A 21,705-nucleotide genomic window follows, 5' to 3' on the forward strand; every position below is an offset into this window, starting at 1 on the left:
TACAAATCTAATTTCAAACATTTAAGCATACGCCTTCCGATCAAACGATTTTTAAGATCATGAGAAACTTTTCAGTTTACATGTGATTCACCCATATAGCCCAAGGTGATTTTGCCTTTGACAAACCTGGTTAATGTAATGTATAGAGCCCGACCGATATGGGATTTTTGAGACCGATGCCGATTTTAGAGGGGGAAAATTCACCGATTACCGATATGGTGACCGATATAGTTAATTTTTGAGCTGGAATGAAAACAGACCTTTTCTATGTGGATTGTTCACCGATTTTGCACTGATAAGACTATGCAAAGGTACTCAGAAGGCTGCTTTCTTAAATATTTTTATCAAAGAATATTTTACATTATTATTATACATTGTCAACAAATTCTAGAAATGACTGCACTGACAAACTATAGCTGGCTAACAGCAAACAGACATGAGTGACATGGTTGTCAGGGAAAGGGCTGACGTTATATTAGTTATATTGAAAAGGGAAAATGATGGGGTCATTATTTATTAACTTTCCAGTATGTATTTCACAAACTAGTTAGCAACTTACCGAGAAGACACCGCTCAACTCCGCACCGCTTAACTCCACCCTGTCTGCAGAGCCACCGTCAGCTCAGAGTCAGCTCTGTAAACAATGGAATCGGAGCATGCTCTGCTGGAGACACTATGTAATGACACCAATTCTAAAGCATTGTTTTCTGCATTATATGTTCTGAAAAAAGTTTTCATATCTGCGCATATCAGTAAACATATACGCCGATACCGATATATCGATGAAAGGCTAATCGGTCAGGCACTAGTAATGTATAGCCCATAAGGTATATTATTTATATGATTTTTCTGTAAGTAAAACAAAATATATCTTTGTGTTGTTGATACGGCTAGTATAGTGCGTACGTGCTCGGTTGATGCTATTACTGATATGATGTTGATGTGACTGATGTGTGGATGTTAAAGTTTTATGCTCGTGTTTTACTGCAGGCAGCTTCAGCAGCAACAGCAAGCTGAACTGGAGGTTCACCAGAGAGATGGACTGACTGCGTATGATCTGTCGCAGGTGCGCGTGCACACACACACACACACACACACACTCTGTCATTTAGTCACTTAACCCTACAGGTGCATTACTCTTTTTAGCTCATAGAGTACATATAATTTATTCTCCCTCGTTTTATATGCAAGCCCCTCCTAAATCAATGTCACAGCTGAGCGCGTTTTTAGATTTATATTTTAAATAGGATGCACTGTAAAAATTGGATACATTCAGCTGTTACCTTATGGTGCAATTTCTAATTGATCTGACCCTTAAAATTACTTTCTTTGTTAAAATCTAATGTATTTACTGTAGATTGATTTAGTCATATTAAATAACATTTTTGACTTGAATGAAACCAGTTAATTTAGATGTTAACACATGAAGCACATTTTTAGATTCCCTGACCAAACATTTTTTACAGTGACTGAAGGACCCAGAATATGCATTTTGGTTGCTCTTTCATAGCTCATGAGACCTAATAGAGTTAAGTCTGCACTGAATCTAAATACTGACCAAGAGAAACAACTGAGATGAAATAGATCTAATTTGAGCATTTCTGTGGTGCATTGTGCATTTGCCCACCTCTCATCAGCTTTAAGGTTTTTCTCTTCTGTGTATCCAAGATGTACAAATATTCAAGGTTAAATACAACTTGTTACAATACAATAAGGTTAAATGCTCTTTGACCGCAGACAATTATTTGTGCCTCAGTATGTAAAATCTAGCGAAAAACACATTTATACACTTATAATGAAAGCCTAGCGAGCAAGCTTGCAGCGCAGCATGTAAACGTTTAAAATATGCAACTATTATACTGTTTCAAAAGTATAACCATAACACAAACATTATATTTGTGTGAGAAAAAATCACGTATCAGGCTTGCATTGTAAGTGCATTAGTATAAACGCTTTTTCATTATTGTTTTTTAAAACTTGAGGTATGTGTCAAAATTATTGTCTGTGATCATTGCCAATAGGATTGCCACAATAGTTGCATTAGTTGACACTAATACCAGGGAAATTCCTAAATTCTCGAATCCAGTTTCAATACCACACCACAAACTAACATGCTATTGAACATATTAATTTATTTAAAAAGTTAAACATTATTGTAAATAATATTAAATAAAATTAAAACAATGACATGTAGACTTAAATTATTTCTCAATTTAGTAAACATTGCTTGAAGTTTTTATTCAAGACAAGTAAACATTCTTTGTAATGGAATCAAAGAAAATGAAAAAAAAAAGGAAACACATTTCGAGCAATAGAACAAAGATATAGATGAAGTAAACACTGCTTGAAGTTTTCCAGGTATCTACAGTAACAGCAGAATCAAGTATTCAAGTGAACATTCAGAGATTAAAAAAAAAAAAAAAAAAAAAAGGTAATCAAATGCAAAATAAAGGCACTTTGTAATTGACTGGTGAAACGTTATACGTTTATTTGAGTCATTTTAGCCGTGGCCATTACAGTAGGTAACATCCCAAACTCCCTCTCTCTGGATCTGTGCTATAAAAATAGAGCATAGCTGTGGAGTGAAGTCATGTACTGTATGTAACACATTACATATATAATCACCCCTCGAATGGAATATGCCATCTGTATCTCATTCATTTAACTCTCACGGCTTAGCGCATCACATCATTACATTATTGCATATGCTGTTTATATTAAGATCTATATTAAGATATCATTGGAGCAGATTATTTGTTGAGAACAGATAATTCCTCACATGGGCTCTTGGTTTGCACCAATGACATTTACAATCTACATTGATTTTTAACACCTGTCTGCAATTTAGTCGTCACAGAGAGAAACCGTTATGAGTTAATGATAAAGAGTACTATAGGTCATTGTTGTGTGCTTGCAATTTCTAGTTCAATTATAGTTACTTTTTTGACACATTCACTGAGTACATCTAATGACTTTGGTCAATGAGATGTTTTACTTATTTATTATTTATAAGCATTTAGTTTTATAAGAGTTGGATTTTCAATGTTTTAAAGTCAACATGACATGAAAATTAACCCTGTTTACTTTCTTAGCTCACGCTGCAGGTCAAATTGTGCACAATTCAGCTTTGTAATCTTTCATATCTTGATATTACAATCTTTTTTTTTTTGTAATCAAAATGTAAAAACTTGCTCCACTTTTAAAACGATTTCTTTTGGCTTTCGTCACCAAGCAATTGTAATTTTCTGTCCGAATCATCCAACTACCTGCCTTATAGAGACTACCAAGGCTGCCGATTAGGGGGGACTACTGGACCTTTTGTCCTTGGCTTTGTCCTGGCCGGACTAGAGGGAGGTTCCATGTTGTAGAGCGCATCTAAACGCGTTTAGCGGGAAGTGAAAGCATCCGGGGAAGTGTACGTTCATGGAAGAACTAACCCCCCCCCATTTATGATACTATCAATTCATGCTGGATGAAGTCCTGCCCTATATTTTATCTTGTTGAATATTCTGTTTCACCCAAAAAATACATATTTTGAATGCTGTTTAATCTTTACATAAAAATTTGAATCTCAAATTTGCCCTCTCACTTTGGTGCCCACAGGTACCAGTTTCCAGCGTGCCAGCTGGTGTTCACGAGGCGGGCAAGGCCATCGACAAAACAGATTCACTGTTCTCACAGGAGAGAGACCCACGCTTCAGTGACATGTACACGGGAATTTCCGGGTGTATGTTCTTCCATACTATATCTTTATAACATCAACTGCTTGAGGCAGTGATTTGTATCCAACTTGCTGTAATTTCACTTCATGTAATTGCAAAGCTCTTGCATGTCTGCCAAGTAGAGTTTGTAAGCTATTTTAAGGTATGGTATGAAATGCATACAGTACATAATTGGTAGATTTGGTCTGTATACTGCACAAAGAATTTGTCAGGGGTTCTTTTTTTCAAACCTTGTTGGAAAATCCAGCTTCTGGTGGTCTTTAGCTGGTTGAAGCTTGTTGTTTATTGTCATTAGATAGTCCTTGTTTAGGTGATTGATCAGCTGTACTGCCACCTAATGGGGCCAAGGCTGACCTGGTAGACCATCTTAAATAGCCTGGTTAAAACTGTTAGATCACCTTTGCTAACTCTGCAGCTCTGACCTAGTTGAAGTCAAACCCAGACCAGGGTTTCTGTTAACCGTTAATTACCAGTTTTTGACCATAAAAATGTCCTAATGTCCTAGATACTCAGACTTGTGGGCGAACAGGATACTATCTCACATTTTAATTGTTCAGCTTTCAATTTTTGCTACTTGTTGCACATGAGCGAAGGGGTTCAAATTTCTATTCGCATGTTTTCATTTTTCATTACAAATTCGATAAAAAAACTGTCGCACTCTACAGCCCTGCTATGTGTAGCCTATATGAGTAGTCCATATGATTAATGAGCTATATTCCAAGTTTTCTAAATTCATACGGTAGCGTTATATAATGAACAAACCAAAATTTTAATTATTCATTTATAATCTTGTAACACTGTTCAGTGGAAAGGAGAACAGGGAAGCGAGGTTTCCTTGGTTCCGAGGTTTAATTTGGCCACCTTGATGCTTACAACTTCACAAACTCATTAGCTTCACATGCACATAGTAACTTAAACACTTTAATTTCACAAAACACGACAGCTTCTGTAGCAGCGTGGCCTTCCTTGTGCCAGTCTCTCTCTCGGTTGCTGGTGGCGTGGCTGTTTATATGCCGCTCTCCCCCTGTTCACTGGAATTAGAGACAGGTGTTAAACATAATCCAGCTCAGGTGTAAGCGCCCTTACCGCTATATCTCTTTCCGGACGGACGCTTGAACATGCCCCCGCTGCCACAAATCTTCTTCGTTGGAGCTTGCAAATCACATTTATACTCGCGTTCAGGTTCAAAAATGGTGTTTTGAAACATTGAACCAGGTTTGACAACAAACGCCATTGGTTCTCGAATGTGATGTAATCAAATGTGATGTGCAACTTCGAACTTGCAGAGTGGAGACCAAGATTTATGAGCTGCAGCGGAGGGGAAGATTTTCAGCAAATAATTACTTGGAATATAACGCACAAGTCATATGGACAACTTTTGTGTGTCCTTTTTGGAGCTTGACAGACATGGTTACCATGAACTGTCATTGAGTTGTGCGAAGATTCTTCCAAAATTATACTAACAATTATAATAATGACAGGATTTACATTTTTGTGTGTGAACTGTTCCTTAAATGTCATTCCATGGTAAGATTAAAAGAGAATCTTTGTTTATCTTGTGTCTGTGTTTGTGTGTTTAGCTGAGAAAAAGATGATGGCCCCCTCCTCTACTGCGGGAGGACAGCAGTTATATTCCCAAGGCAGCCCATTTCAACCTGGCCACTCTGGCAAGAGCTTCAGGTACAGAAGAGTGTTACAGAATACATTTTCCAACTCTCAAGGCCTGTGCACTGTTCACATTGAGCACATATTTTGCACACATATTTTAGTATGATGACCGCCTCCATCAGAATGCACATTCAAGAACAGTTAAAGGAATGTTCTGGGTGCAATACAAGTTATGCTCAATTGAGAGCATTTGTGGCATAATGTTGATTACAAAAAAAAAAAAATAATAATTGACTCGTTCCTTGTGTATTTAAAAACAAGCAAAAATCACGGTTGCAATGGTAAGGAACTTACAATGGAAGTGAATGGGGCCAGTCCATAAACTTTCAAATTCATACTGTTTCAAAAGTATTGCCACAAGATGTAAACATTATATGTGTTAACATGATTTTAGTGTGATAAAATAAGGAATTTACGTTGTAATTGTAAGGGGTGTTCCGTTGTTTACCAGATTACAGGGTTTACATGCGTTATTTGGTCATGACAACGACATTGTAATATTGAATCTAACTTTACAAAAAGAAGGTAGGTAGTAAGCAATTTTATCACACTAAAACAAGATTAACACATACAGTATAATGTTTATGTCTTGTGGATATACTTTTGAAACTGTGTGTATTTGAATGTTTATTCAATGGCCCCATTCCCTTTCATTGTAAGTGTCTTACTTTGACCATGATTTTTATTTATTTATTTATTTATTAAATATGGAACTGAATATCATGAAACTCATTAAATTCTTGTATTAAAAAAAGAGGTTTTCTATTCCCAACCACAGTGTGAATAGTCCACAGAATTTTGTGCAGAATGAAGAAATGCATTTTCTGAAGAAGATTGCTTTAATTTAGTCATTTAATGTGTGTGTGCGTGTGTGTGCATGTGTGTGTTTCAGCTCATCTGTGATCCACGTTCCAGGGGTTAATGACATCCAGTCTACCGCTGGTTCAGCTGGACAGAACCTCACTCAGATATCCCGGCAGATCAACACTGGTCAGGTGTCCTGGACAGGAAGCAGACCGCCCTTCTCTGGCCAGGTGAGAATAATCCTACCCCTGACTGCCTGTACATCCACCATTAGCTTAATGAGCTCTGCGTAATGCAGTCTTATTCACATTAAACGATATTACTGATGAAAATGTTAATTGGCGAAGGGAGTTTTTGTTGGTTGGTCAACAAAGGCTGGATTGCTTTTTCAATTTGACATGATGAATCATTGACTAAATTTAAAGGACGTTCTCATCAAAAGAAAAAACTGTGACTAGAACAAAATAATTTGTAAAACTTAACACCTGAGTTATGAAACATTGCTTTAGTGGTGTGATGAGAGTATTGGATCCAGTTAATGCTATGCTAGTGTCTTTTTGATACGTTTAGAAGAGTTGGATGTAAGCCTATTTTTTAACGTGTGTGTGTGTGGGTGGGTTTTGGTGGTTACGAGGAAATCTGATAATCACAAGGGTATTATGCTATAAATGTAGTTTGAGAACGTTTCTAGTGTCCTCAATTCAAATCGCTTAAAAAACATACTAAACAATGTTTTTGTTTTGTTTTGTTTTTTTATGTAAAAATGCTGATTTTTTTTTTTTTTTGTGAGGGTTAGGTTTAGGGGTAGGGTTAGGGGATAGACTATATAGTTCGTACAGGATAAAAATCATTATGTCTATGGAGAGTCCTCATAAGGATAGCTGCACCAACGTGTGTGTGTGTGTGTGCGCGCACTTTATGGTTTCTCATCTGTGTCTCTTTAGTAAGCAATAAATTAAATTTTTTCACCAGTTATACAATATCTTACATAATAGCTTACATGTAGCCAAATCAAATATCAAGGCCTAAGTTATGAAGAAGAACAGAGAAATGCTGGTACACAAAGTAGCTCTGTGGTTTCGTACTGATTAAAATGAAAGCTTGTTTTTTTTTTCAATCGGAATTGCGTGATTGCAAAAGTCTCTCACTTGCCCAAATCAATCAAGTGTTATTTCCCATTTTAACATCTGCTTTATCATTAATCAAATAAGTTTGACATGACATTAAATATGAGTTCCAAGACTATGTGTCCTTTATCAAACACTTCTATCCAAAGCCACTTACGCACACCTCTGCCTAACCAGGTGTGACCAGTTTCTAGTGACAAGTAATTTGTCTGTCTACAGTAAAGGTGAAAAAGCTGCACAACTCATCAACAGTAGGGCGATTTTGATACCGTAGTAGAAATATTTGCGCAACAGTAAGTGGGCAGGATTACTTTACATTATTTAAGCATGAGAGCAATAAAGAAAAATGGATTAAGGCGAAAATACAGAGCGGGACGTATCCCAAACAGGGGAAGGCAAGTTAGGTAATTTGTAAGGCAGAACACAAAGTCTAGTTTAGTTGTTTACAGTTGTCGAGCAACTATACAACTTGTCACATTAAAGTAGAATTCAGTTGATTTTTGGTCACATATATGCCTATATTGGCTTAGAAAGTGGCTTGTCCAATCAGAATTTGCTTTATGAAATTAGATTATATGTTTTGAGTTTTAAACTCAGACATTTCATAATGGAAAGCTGTTTTCGCACTGATATCAGACTTATCATTTATTGTTACAAATAATCATATTTTTGGTTGAAAGTCTTTGAAAAAGCAACAATAAACAAATGAGATGAAGTATATTTTTTTATTTGTATTTAATTCACTTGATTATCCAAAAATAGTTATTACCACATGGTTGTTTAATAGTACATGAGCTATTTTTTCATTGAGTTTTCAGCAAAAATAACTATATTGTGATGCATACCATTCCCATGATATAAAATTACTTCTACCAAGAAATTCGATTTTGATACAAGAGCTAATCAGAACTATTCAATGTTTAATATACAACTATGTGAAGTATTGTGGAGCAGTTTCACTGTGAGTGGATAGAAACCAAGATACATTCAAGCCAAGATGTGTTTTTGCTCATTGTGGCTTAGCACCAAACCTCCGATTAACATGGAAGCTTGTGGGCACTGTGACTACATTTACATGAACACCAGAAAGTGACTTATTGTGAGAAAGTGGGTTATTGCAATCAAACAGCATTCCGGATAACATACTCTGTATAAGCGGCAAACTCATTTTGACATGTAGCTCGGTCAGTAAGCGTCTTTCTCTGCATTGGCATAATTTCTCCTCGACGCTTGTGTAAATAACAAACATGGGATCCGAGGAAGACTTCGTTATTTTAATCTCGGTTGCTTCGCTTTATTTCCAGATATTTTAGATTTGTTGCGTTTGTTTACTTTCTATAGCGACCTGCACCACTCCTGAATTGCACTGCAATAGTGGAATTTCCCGCTTACATAAAACTCAAAGATTTCCCCAACGTGAGGGACAGTGGATATTTTACATTGGTGTGTATAAATGGGTATAGTTTATAGTGTATGTTATTTTCCCATTGTACTACCAAAAATGTTGAATTCTTTCCAGTGCATTGACCTGTTGTGCTCCATCCTATGACATTTGTTGTCCTGGTCTGTTCCACGCACACACACTCGTCAAACACCCATCAGAACAGCGAATATGCGTTTACGTGGCCACATTAAGCCACGTTCTCCTAGAGAAACCTAGGTGTGTTAAACCGCTTTCTCTTAATCCCTTAAACGGCGTAAGGAAATCAGCGTTCTTGTTTACATGACGTTTCAGAATGCCACTTTCTGCTAAAACCCTGGGATAAAACGTTTTCTTAAGTGCATGTAAACGTGGTCAGTGTTACAGTACGCTTATTTCAGGGACAGTCCCCCTAGAGCAGGGGTGTCAAACTCGGCTTCTGGAGGGCCACAGTACAGCAGAGTTTAGCTCCAACCCTAATTAAACACACCTGAAGCCGCTAATCAAGGTCTTCAGGAGTGCTTGAAGATTACAAGGAGGCATTTTGGAGCAGGGCTGGAACTAAACTCTGCAGGGCTGCGGCCCTCCAGGAACTGCGTTTGACACCCTTGCCCTAGAGCAACTTGAAGTCAAGTGTCTCATTCAAGAGTGTAATCAAGTTTGAACTTACAATCCTCTCGTTACAGGCCGAAATTAACCAGTTGGCCACACCGCATCTGTCAAGAGTAAATAAGGATCAGTGTTCAGTACAATATGTGACATCACTCAACCTGTGAAATATTGTAGTATCTGTATATTAAAAGTCTCATGTCATTTTACCACAGCAGCAAATTCCTGCTCAATCCAGTAAGGCCCAGTCCTCACCATTTGGCATCGGCTCCAGCCACACCTACCAGGCCGACCCATCCTCCTACAGCCCCCTGTCTAGCCCCGCCACCTCCTCACCCTCCGGCAACGCCTACTCCAACCTGGCCAATCGCAGCACTGCTTTCGGTAAGACTTGTTCATTTATGACAATAAATTGCACTACTCTGTATTCATGCAATGTCTGACAGGTGGCTACTTTAAAACGCTTGCACGCATATTTATGCATGCTTTATGAAGAGTGTCTGACTGATCTTGTGGGAAATCGACAACAGTCAATTTTTTTTGTCTGCTGAAAACAATCTCTGCTTTCCGAACTTCCCCCTGTGGCCGAAGCTGCAGTTTAACGCATGCGCACCTTGGTACGATTTTCTGGGCATGAACATTCGCTGCATGGTGGCTTTGTCAGAAATTTGGCACAGCAAGGCCAAATTTGGGGCATTACATTTTGGAACCAACAGACAGATTTCCTTTGAGATCATGTTGAGAGTGTTCATGCCTCATGGTAATGCACATTGGTTGTTCAAAATAAGCAAAATATTGATATAAAGTACTGTGTTTATGTAAACACAGTCAGTTATGTCTTAAGTAAATATAGGACAAACAGGTTGGGGGGGAAAATCATATATGAATCAAAATATAAATAAATTAGGCTGGCAGTGTTAATACAGTATCTGTTATGCATTTTATTTCACAAGCAAGAGGGAAGCTCAAGCTGAGGTATCATGTTTTCTAGAATATTGAGTTTATATCATTTGTAAACATAAGCTAGCAAGATAAGTTAGCATTGACAACTCATCGACTGTGACTGCCATGGTGTCCCGAGTGGTCTCTCCACGATGTCCCAGCACACCGTTCATGATCTCAAACCTTAACAAGTTATTTCTTTGGGCACCGCTTTGTCCATTGTGCCCGCAATTTGTTTTCTTTTTCCCGAACCTGTCCCGTTGAGCGCTAGATACGCAACCTAGCAAGTGTGCCAAAACTTTGCCTTTGACATTAACCCCGCCTCAATCCACAGTTGGCCTTTTTTGGCCCAAGGGTAATCGGTGGGCCATTGGCCCCGAGAAAGCCCCAAAGAGGTACGATGGAGGCCCAGAAGTGACAGTGTGAACTCAACTGGCACTGGCACACACTAGCACCCCCTCATATGGCCTGATAGTGGAAATGTGGCTATTCACTCCTGCAGATTTATTTACCTTTTTTATAAAATGAGAGAATGTGCACACGATTGACAGGCGCTCCCTTATACACTTCAAACAGTGACCTGATTCATACTGACATAACTCTAAGATTAACAGACCTTCATATGGATTTGACATTACCGCACCACTGGGAAACTAAATCTGCCATGGCCTCTTTTAGATGCCTGTATGTACAATGAAACCGCCCATTATATCTACAGCGATTTCAATAAAACTCTCCATTTATAAACAATGACTGAAACAGACATTTGTCTTCTGTCTGCTATTATCAAAAAGAAATGTCATTAAAAGCAAACAATGTGTCCATTGTATTGTGAGACAAAACATAGTGAGACATTTTTTTTTCTGTTATAGTTGCTTTGGTGCAACTATTTAACCACTATTGTAGACCATATGAAAACAGATACTGTATCTGTTGTTTGAGTAATCAAAATTGTAATTTGTTGCACACATGAAATTATTTATTTTACTTGTGTTATTCTGAATAAGTATTTTGCTTGAATTTCTTCACACAAAAACACCAATAAATCATAAGAACGGTCATAATTTTTCATTTAATTACTTTGGAATATCACTTTTTAATTATAGTTAATTGTTTAAATGTAATTGAATAAATGGTCTAAAACGCACATCAAGAAAGATGCTGTCACTCAATATGAGCAGTTACATAATAAAGCAATAAGCCACAAGAGGACATATAGTGATTTCACCATGGGTAAGTGGTGTTCTACACAATCCAAAGTCAATAAATGCTATAAATGTATGAATAATAATCATCACAATAAACAATTCTTCCCACAAGTAATATTTCATAAGCTTAACTGTAGTCTTTGTGTCATTGCCAAGAATGACAAGCATATACAGAAATCTACTGATGTGCAGTCTAGTGCAGGGGTCTACAACCTTTTTCAGGCTTGGTGGATAGAGAGGAGGAGCTGGTACCACCTGTTAAACACACAGTATATACTGTATAAAGTGTTGCATTTTAAGCCTGGCCTATAATAATATGCATTTACTACATACTTTATGATGCTTGTGATTGCAAAACCAGTAAAATAATCATTATTTATGTACAGAGTCAAATACTTCATTGAAGTAAATGTTATATTTTTTGTTTAAGCACACATTCACTGAGCACTTTATTAGGTACACCTGTACACCTGTTTATTCATGCCAATTGTGTGGCAGCAGTGCAGTGCATAAAATCATGCAGATATGGGTCAGGAGCTTCAGTTAATGTTCACGTCAACCATCAGAATGGAGAAAAATTGTGATCTCAGTGATTTCGACAGTGGCATGATTGTTGGTGCCAGACGGGCTGGTTTGACTGTTTCTGTAACTGCTGATCTCCAGTGATTTTTCACACACAACAGTAGTTTACTCAGAATGGTGGCAAAAACAAAAACCATCCAGTGAGTGGCAGTTCTGCAGACGGAAACACCTTGTTGATGATAGAGGTCAACGTATAATGGCCAGACTGGTTCGAGCTGACAGAAAGGCTACGGTAACTCTGAAAACCCCTCTGTACAATTGTAGTGAGCAGAATAGCATCTCAGAATGCACAACATGTCAAACCTTGAGGCGGATGGGCCACAACAGCAGAAGACCATGTCGGGTTCCACTTCTGTCAGCCAAGAACAGAAAGCTGAGGCTGCAGTCAGCACAGGTTCACTTAATAAAGTGCTCAATGAGTGTATTTTCATTTTTTCACAAAATGTAGTCAATCTATACTTTTAAAAAACATGTTAAAGACCCCTGGTCTAGTGATAAACCAATATAAGCTATTTTGAGATTATTGGAAGCAGCTATTAACCAAAATTTACCAAAAGCCTTTTCAATAGATAATAAAAATGTTTTGTTTTCTTTTTTTTTTTTTTTTTTTTTTTTGTGAATATTGAGTACAATTACTGCTCATTTATTATTCTCCACTAGTGTGAGCATGCACATGGAGCAACCCTCAAGGATTGTTTTTTATTTGTCACATTGATCTAAGATCAGTCTAACATCTTGCTCAGATGCTTTTCTTTTACCTAACCGTGTTTTGGAAAAGAACTTAACAGCCTGCAGTGGGTTTTTAATTAAACTGTCATGCATTGCAACTTTTAACTCCATGGTGCAGAGATCTGGTTTCTGTACATTTCGGACACTTTCAAGTGCGGAATTTGACCAGCCTGACACGAAGGGCAAAGATACACAATTATGCAACTTCTCACATTCCTCAGCCAAAGACAGAACTTGCTGAAAAGCTTGAAGGAAGAAACTGTAGAATTGTTTTTGAGTTACAGCCGTTAAAAGCTGCCTCCAATTTTTCCATCACATTGAGGTCTGTTAGTAGAATTCCATTTGAATCAGAACAATGCATATGGAGGTATCTGGCTTATGACATTTTTCCCATTGTTGTGTTCCTTGGGGAAAACACTCTACCTTGAACCTGTGATTAACATGTTTATTTAATAAGTAATTTATGTAAAAAGATGACATTAAAAATCCACTTCAGTTTCGAGTGTATCAGGCTATGAATGGCTTTCTAAACCCTGAAGGCTTTTGCCAGCCACTTGAAAATGAAGCCATGTCCAGATAATTCTTTTTTAATATGGTGTCATTAACGAAATGGAACATTTATCTTCTTCTCACGCGGATGGCCCTTGAACATGCAATGGAAGGAGAGAAGTTACGATTTGCAGAAATTAATGTTTCCTTTTCTCCGTTTGGAATTTACACATTCCCAATTTTTTTTTTTCTAAACTAACCAAGCACATATATTTTACTCCTTGGGTGGTCCAGTGACACAAACTGCATGATTTGTATAAAAAAAGTTAAAGTATGTGCTTTATTCTTGGTCACAATTGTAACCAGTAAGAAAATACAGATTGCTCAGTTGGTCACTAAATCCCAATAGAAAGTTGCAATCAATAACAGCAGTTGTGGGGAAATGAATAGGAAATGATAAACCACAGATGAATGCATGTTTCTTTTACTTCATGTCATGTTGTGCAGCTATAGAGTGCATCCGGAAAGTATTCACAGCACTTCACTTTTTCCACTTTTTGTTATGTTACAGCCTTATACCAAAATTGATTAAATTCATTATTTTCCTCAAAATTCTACAAACAATACCCCATAATGACAACATGAGAGAAGTTTGTTTGAAATCTTTGCAAATTTATTAAAAATAAAACGGAAAAAAAAATCACATGCGCGTAAGTATTCACAGCCTTTGCTCAATACTTTGTTGAAGCACCTTTGGCACCAATTACAGTCTCAAGTCTTTTTGAGTGTGATGCTGCAAGCTTGGCACACCTATTTTTGGGCAGTTTCTCCCATTCTTCTTTGCACGACCTCTCAAGCTCCATCAGGTTGGATGGGGAGCATCGGTGCACAGCCATTTTCAGATCTCTCCAGAGATGTTCAAATGGATTCAAGTCTGGGCTCTGGCTGGGCCATTCAAGGACATTCACAGAGTTGTCCCGTAGCCACTCCACTTTGTTATCTTGGCTGTGTGCTTAGGGTCGTTGTCCTGTTGGAAGATGAGCCTTCGCCCCAGTCTGAGGTCCAGAGCGCTTTGGAGCAGGTTTTCATCAAGGATGTCTCTGTACATTGCTGCATTCATCTTTCCCTCGATCCTGACTGCCGCTGAAAAACATCCCCACAGCATGATGCTGCCACCACCATGCTTCACTGTAGGGATGGTATTGGCTAGGTGATTAGCGGTGCCTGGTTTCCTCCAGACATGACGCTTGCCATTCAGGCCAAAGAGTTCAATCTTTGTTTCATCAGACCAGAGAATTTTGTTTCTCATGGTCTGCGAGTCCTTCAGGTGCCATTTGGCAAACACCAGGCGGGCTGTCATGTGCCTTTTACTGAGGAGTGGCTTCCGTCTGGCCACTCTACCATACAGGCCTGATTGGTGGAGTGCTGCAGAGATGGTTGTTCTTCTGGAAGGTTCTTCTCTCTCCACAGAGAAACGCTGGAGCTCTGTCAGAGTGACCATCGGGTTCTTGGTCACCTCCCTGACTAAGGCCCTTCTCCCCCGATCGCTCAGTTTGGCCGGGCGGCCAGCTCTAGGAAGAGTCCTGGTGGTTCCAAACTTCTTCCATTTATGGATGATTGAGGCCACTGTGCTCATTGGGACCTTCAATGCTGCAGAAATTTTTCTGTACCCTTCCCCAGATCTGTGCCTCAATACAATCCTGTCTCGGAGGTCTGCAGACAATTCCTTGGACTTCATGGCTTGGTTTGTGCTCTGACATGCGCCGTTCACTGTGGGACCTTATATAGACAGCTGTGTGCCTTTCCAAATCATGTCCAATCAGCTGAATTTACCACAGGTGGACTCCAGTCAAGCTGTAGAAACATCTCAAGGATGATCAGTGGAAACAGGATGCATCTGAGCTCAATTTTGAGTGTCATGGCAAAGGCTGTGAATACTTATGTACATGTGATTTTTATTTTGTATTTTTTATTTTATTATTTTTTTAATAAATTTGCAAAGATTTCAAACAAACTACTTTCACGTTGTCATTATGGGGTATTGTTTGTAGAATTTTGAGGAAAATAATGAATTTAATCCATTTTGGAATAAGGCTGTAACATAACAAAATGTGGAAAAAGTGAAGCGCTTTGAATACTTTCCGGATGCACTGTACTTTGAAATCCACAATCTTATAATGTGAATTAAGCAGTCATCTATTCAAAATGAGGCTCTGTGTTTTTAGTTGTGACCCTCAATGTTCTTTTAAACAGCTCAATCTAGTGCAGAGTCTTTATTAGGCTATATATAACATTTTGGTAGAATTCTACAATAACTAACAAACTAAAAATAAATTGGTAAGTAGTCTAAAAGTCATGCATTGCTGTTAAAAAAACTCACAATAACATAGCCGAGATAACTTTGTTGGGATCACAAAAACAATACAGAAAGCAATAATGCATGGCCTCTGTGGACACCGTATCTCACAAATTAGTCAGCACTGCATATTTCTGCTCAAGATTTCTCACAGATTCAGCTCCATACTGAAAAGAATCTATGAATATGCAGAAGGACTCCAGTTGTCCAAATGTGGTCTGTTTGTTTCCACTTAGATTCAATAAATCTCAAGTTTTCTTCATGTATTGTTGACCATTTCAAGGATGTAAACAATAACAAAGGTATTAGAATGCTACTGGCATTGGAGCACTTCCGGTATCATTACCGGATCCTTTAAATAAGGCTTTGAGTTACATATTTTCTCAAACATCAAACATTTACCTGAAGTGACTTATCCAGACGTGTTGTTGATACTGAGCGTCTACACGAGTGAGGCGATAAAAGTGCATTTTAGTTTAGATACTCACAATTATTCACAATTAATTAAAGATCAGGGTAGGGTTGCACCAGCTGTGCGTATGGTCTCATTAAAGTTGTGACGCAAAGTTCACACTAAGGACTTAGTAACTACTAGTTAGTTTGTAACTAAGTCCGTGCTTAATTTGGTTGCACCACCTGTTCTTAAGGCAAGACTTAGCTAGTAGGTCATAAACTCTCCGTAAAGTAATGCGTAGGCACATAATATGACGTTTACCTGTATTGATCCAATAAGCAGCCTTCAGATTTGTACACAGAAGTGTTAAAAAGCCATGCATTTTAGTTTTATCTTGTTACGGTTGATGTTCAAAGCTTGTTTGCTCATGTAACTGTCAGCTGTAATAAATTTTAACCCCATTGAAATACGACACGTAATAAAAGTAAGTTTAATAAACAGTATTTTTAGCCTATGTAAATAACATTATTCAGGAACTGTATCTAAATTAATTAATAAGGGGCAATAAATAAAACTAATAAAACAGGCTGGAAAATAGACATTTATTAATTTTAATATCCTATATATTTTGTAATGAAACTTGACACTGAGAAATGCACCCCAGAAAGTGCACCGTTAGATCGGTTTCATTTCACCCCACGCTTCCTGCAGCGCTTGCCAGAGATGTGACTGTCTTGTCGGGCACTTCTCACGCATCTTACAGTCTAGCTGATCCCATAAAAGCTCAATGGGGTTAAGATCCATAACACTATTTTCCAATTATCTGTTGTCCAATGTTTGTGTGTCTTTGCCCAGTCTTAACCTTGTATTTTTGTTTTTTTTTAAGTGGCTTTTTCTTTGCAATTCTTCCCATAAGGCCTGCACCCCCGAGTCTTCTCTTTACTGTTGTACATGAAACTGGTGTTGAGTGGGTAGAATTCAATGAAGCTGTCAGCTGAGGACATGTGAGGCATCTATTTCTCAAACTAGAGACTCTGATGTACTTATCCTCGTGTTTAGTTGTACATCTGGCATTCCACATCTCATTCTGTCCTTGTTAGAGCCAGTTGTCCTTTGTCTCTGAAGACTGTAGTGTACACCTTTGTATGAAATCTTCAGTTTTTTGGCAATTTCAAGCATTGTATAGCCTTCATTCCTCAAAACAATGATTGACTGATGAGTTTCTAGAGAAAGCTGTTTCTTTTTTGCCATTTTTGACCTAATATTGACCTTAAGACATGCCAGTCTATTACTTACTGTGGCAACTCAAAAACAAACACAAAGACAACGTTAAGCTTCATTTAACAAACAAAATAGTTTTCAACTGTGTTTGATATAATGGCAAGTGATTTTCTAGTACCAAATTAGCAATTTAGCATGAATACTCGAGGATCAGGTGTTGGAGTGATGGCTGCTGGAAATGGGGCCTGTCTAGATTTGATCAAAAATGACTTTTTTCAAATAGTGATGGTGCTGTTTTTTTACATCAGTAATGTCCTGACTATACTTTGTGATGAGTTGAATGCCACTCCTGTTATAATCAACGATATATATGTTGTTTTGGATAAAAGTGTCTCCTAAATGACTAAACGTTATAGTAAATTTATGTCACAGCTTCATTCATTATAATGGGAGCGATCTCTAGTCACTTTTAGAGCTCTACCACTCTAACTCACAATTAGTTGCCTACCAGAGATAAGATGTGTTCAACAGTTGTTAGTACTGCATGTATCCAGCAATCATTGTGGTTGCTTTTTCAGAGATCTAAACATTTTAATTTCATTAGTTCCAGGCAGGGCATCCAGAGATCAGCCAACAAACAACATGGTCCACATTGAAATAATTTCATTTTATGACAATCGTGTAAGCGTTACTAATGTTAATCGTGTTTAAGTCACTATGAATGAAGTGCCTTCTGCTGTTGCTTTGAATGAGTATGACAACTAGTAGGAAATGTTTAAGGGACAAAGACGTCAATTCCTTAAACCGACAAAAAGTCCTTTAAATGGTCTATATAGTTTTGAGTCTACCCTCTGTACTGAATTTCTTCTGGTTTGTTGGGAAGTGACATCAAAAGTGCATCTTAGGGTGTGTTCACACTTGGCAGGTTTGGTTCGATTAAAACGAACTCTGGTGCGATTGCTCTGTTAGTGCGGTTCATTTGAACAAGTGTGAACGCTGTCACCCGAACCTTGGTGCGCACCAAACAAGCGGACCGAGACCACCTGAAAAGTGGGTCATGTGAATATTTATACCACCTATGAAAAAATGGTCACAGGAAATCAAGACAGTCTGAATTTTCATTTACACTGTTCTACAAATGCCAACATTTAAACTGAGGAAAATGGTTTCAAAGTTTTTTGATATGTTGAATTCATTGTACTGTACATAAATAGTAATGCACTAATTAGATATGTGTATAAATCTGAGCATAGTTTAGCCATGCCTGTTGGTCATATGACAGATCATAGTCTAAGAGGTCTGATTGCTGGCATAACTTAATTTTGACAAATTGTTTAGTTACTCCATTTTACCTTTGCACAGCAGTGCAGTTGGCCACTCTGTTTAAAATACAAACAGCTCTAAAATAAAGCTCTTTTTGACCCTTCAAATCCTAAACAAATTTTGGAAGGGAAAATGGATTTTAAAATAAAATGGATTTGGGCTTCAGTTTGAAGGAAGCAGCTGTATTTTTTGCACCTAATGCAATGCATAAACAATCATCATACTGCCTTACTTGGATGTTTCATACTGAGATAATGTTGCATTGTGATTTAATTGCTGTCTTTATATGCTGCTTATGTGAAATTGAGGACGCCTCCACTCCGCTGTATTTATTGTTATGAAAGAGACAGCAAACGCTTTTAGATTTCACAGCATTTTCGTATTGATTTGCAAGAGCTCAGAAAAACTGGCAAAGCTGTTACAAAAGCGAGGAAGTCTTTGAGAATCATGTTTGATTGAGTGGCCAGAGAAAACACACGCTCCAGTAAAGCGTGCTTTTTATCTAACACAAAAGTACACCAACACCAGACACCTAGGTCAAAAATGAAGGATGTGGATATCAGATAGATATGGACAGAGAAAGATTGCTGAGGGAGTGAAGTACAACGAAAGATGAATAGAAAAAATTATCCAAAATAGCCGAACTTGGAGGGAAAGAAAGAGTAGAAGCATGAGAGAGACCCTTCAGCCGTAATATTTCCGTCTGCATAGCAAGCTCTAACACGGTAGGGAAATTAGGAGTTTCACCTTACATTACCAACTCATCAACATGGAAAACATGAGAAGCAGCCCAAGGGCACCACTGTGCCATCCTCCAAAACACCCACCCACGCTGTCACCTCCGCCCATGCCTGACAAGCATTAGTCTTCCCGACTCGCTCGTTTCCTAAGCAAAGAATCGGGCCCTGAGGGTGAAGAGACTCTAGATGTATGCGTTTAAATGATTCTGTCAGCCTCTAGTAAATGTCTTCCCCCTGTGCGACAAATTGAGCGAAATGAAGGTCTTATGGATGAAGGATTTTACAAGCACTCTAACATGTCTAAATTTGCACCATCTCAATTCAAAGTTAATATGAAAGTGACTATTGCAAAGTCTTCAAGCAAACATGTGTGTTGGGAAATGATAAAGGATCAAAGGTAGGAGTTATTTCCCTGTCAAAAAGACCAGAATTCGATTCCACCCTCCTCTCCCTGCGCCCTCTGGTCTCTTTTCACTTTGTATTATTTTGGTTTAGTGGAATTTGATTTACACTGTAGCTAGATAACCACTGAGGAGGAGAAAATATCAGATTCACTATGTACTGTAATTGAAGTATTTGTTCCTTTGGATGTATCCAGACAGATCTCACTGCAAATTCGGCAACAGTAATCCGAAAGTCTTTCTGGTGAAAATTATGCTTAGGGAAATTTGAAGCACTGCCTCCCAGTGGCTGAAGCTGGAAGTGTTGTTGAACATATGAGCACGTGTGAGCTGTAGTCTCCGGTTGAAATGTCCACAGATTGCCAGCAAAAGCTAATTGTACTTGTAGTTGTAAATAATCTAATACAGTCAGCAGGAATACATATATTATTAACCATAAGCCTTAACCCAAACCCCAACCCTAAACAGAATCGTCAGTGGCGAAAAATGTAATTTTAGAGGGAAAATGCAACATTTGAATCACGCTCATTGTAGTTTATGTGAACCTGATTACTTCCTGGTTTCCATGGGACCAGAACCCATGTCTCGGAGGTTGTTTGCTCAACTTGCTATAGGTAGCACTATGGGGAAAGTAATAATGTTTGAATTCATACAAAAATGTCTATTGGGGGATGGCCCTCGTCAGTAATTCAGCAGAATGGGGTCAGTTTCAGGGTATGTGAACTTTCTGAAGCAACATGTCGATTTTTCATGTGATCATGTTGATTTACCACCAAAACTTTTCACGCACATATCGACACTTGCATTTGTCTATGTAAACAATCGGCATGCAAGTTCAGCTCTCATCTACTTGAATGGGGAAAGACCGAAATCTCCAAAACAGTTGGACAATATTACGATCAAAGAACTTTTTTTCATGGCTACCACCCCTGGAGTTTGCTAGTTCGCTATTTCAAATCCCAGGGCGTGCTGAGCGACTCCAGCCAGGTCTCCTAAGCAACCAAATTGGCCCGGTTGCTAGGGAGGGTAGAGTCACACGGGATAACCACCTTGTGGTTTCTATAATGTGGTTCGTTCTGGGTGGGGCACGTGGTGAGTTGAGCGCGGATGACGCGGTGGATGGCGTGAAGCCTCCACACGCGCTGTGTCTCCGTGGCAACGCGCTCAACAAGCCACTTGATAAGATGCGCGGGTTGATGGTCTCAGACACGGAGGCAACTGGGATTCATCCTCCGCCACCCGGATTGAGGCGAATCACTACGCGACCACGAGGACTTAAAAGCGCACTGGGAATTGGGCATTCCAAATTGGGTAAAAAATAAATACAACATTTTTTTCAAATCACCAGTAAAATCTGACAACACTGGTATCATAAATTGTGCTGCTTTACCTCAGATCACGCTAAAAAACAAAATTTCCCGGCTTGTATAGCTAATGTGTGTTCTCGAGTTGACAGGCGATGTCTGTATCTAAAAGGTGATTGGCTGTTTTATCTGTAGAATCCCTTTCTACATCCGTTGACCGTTGGGTGCTCCAATTTCTCCCATTCATTTTAATAGAAGTGCTAAATAGTCTCTGGACAAACTCAAGCCTGCACCAAAAGTTCTGGTGTGAAAGCACCGTTGAGCTCAGGAAGTGTCTCTGTTTGGAAATATTCATAATGTCTGTGTGGTTTGTTTGTACAGATGTGTCAGGAGAAAGCAGTCAGAGTGGAGGGCAGTTCCAGAGTCGACCCTCTGAGGTCTGGTCCCAGTGGCAGAGCCAACATCACAGCCAGCAGGGTGGAGACCCTCACCCCCACCCTCAGTCCAGCCAGACAGAGGTCTTCCAGGTAAGCTTGTTTTAGCCATTGACATTACATTTTAGGGGTGGGTAAAAATATAGTTTTTCCGATTAATCGCAATCTTAATTTGAACGATCTAGATATCGATTCTTAAATCCCAAGATCGATTTTTCACTCAATGCGCAAC

General features: G+C 38.6%; 1 protein-coding gene across 4 annotated transcripts in view; it reads left to right on the forward strand.

Annotated features, from left to right (window-relative positions):
- Nucleotides 1-21,705, forward strand: part of arnt2 (aryl-hydrocarbon receptor nuclear translocator 2) — a 150,712-nt gene that overhangs the window by 124,182 nt on the left and 4,825 nt on the right. For 2 of the 4 annotated variants that reach the window (XM_051664632.1, XM_051664771.1), the window contains 6 exons: nt 991-1,066; nt 3,604-3,727; nt 5,303-5,402; nt 6,283-6,424; nt 9,566-9,734; nt 21,421-21,566. In XM_051664632.1, coding sequence (XP_051520592.1) covers nt 991-1,066; nt 3,604-3,727; nt 5,303-5,402; nt 6,283-6,424; nt 9,566-9,734; nt 21,421-21,566 — 757 coding nt within the window. The remainder of the gene's footprint in view (nt 1-990; nt 1,067-3,603; nt 3,728-5,302; nt 5,403-6,282; nt 6,425-9,565; nt 9,735-21,420; nt 21,567-21,705) is intronic. The other 2 variants (XM_051664708.1, XM_051664792.1) reach the window with 1 other exon arrangement.

This window comes from Myxocyprinus asiaticus, chromosome 1 (assembly GCF_019703515.2).
Source record: "Myxocyprinus asiaticus isolate MX2 ecotype Aquarium Trade chromosome 1, UBuf_Myxa_2, whole genome shotgun sequence".
NCBI classification, from domain to species: Eukaryota; Metazoa; Chordata; class Actinopteri; order Cypriniformes; family Catostomidae; genus Myxocyprinus; species Myxocyprinus asiaticus.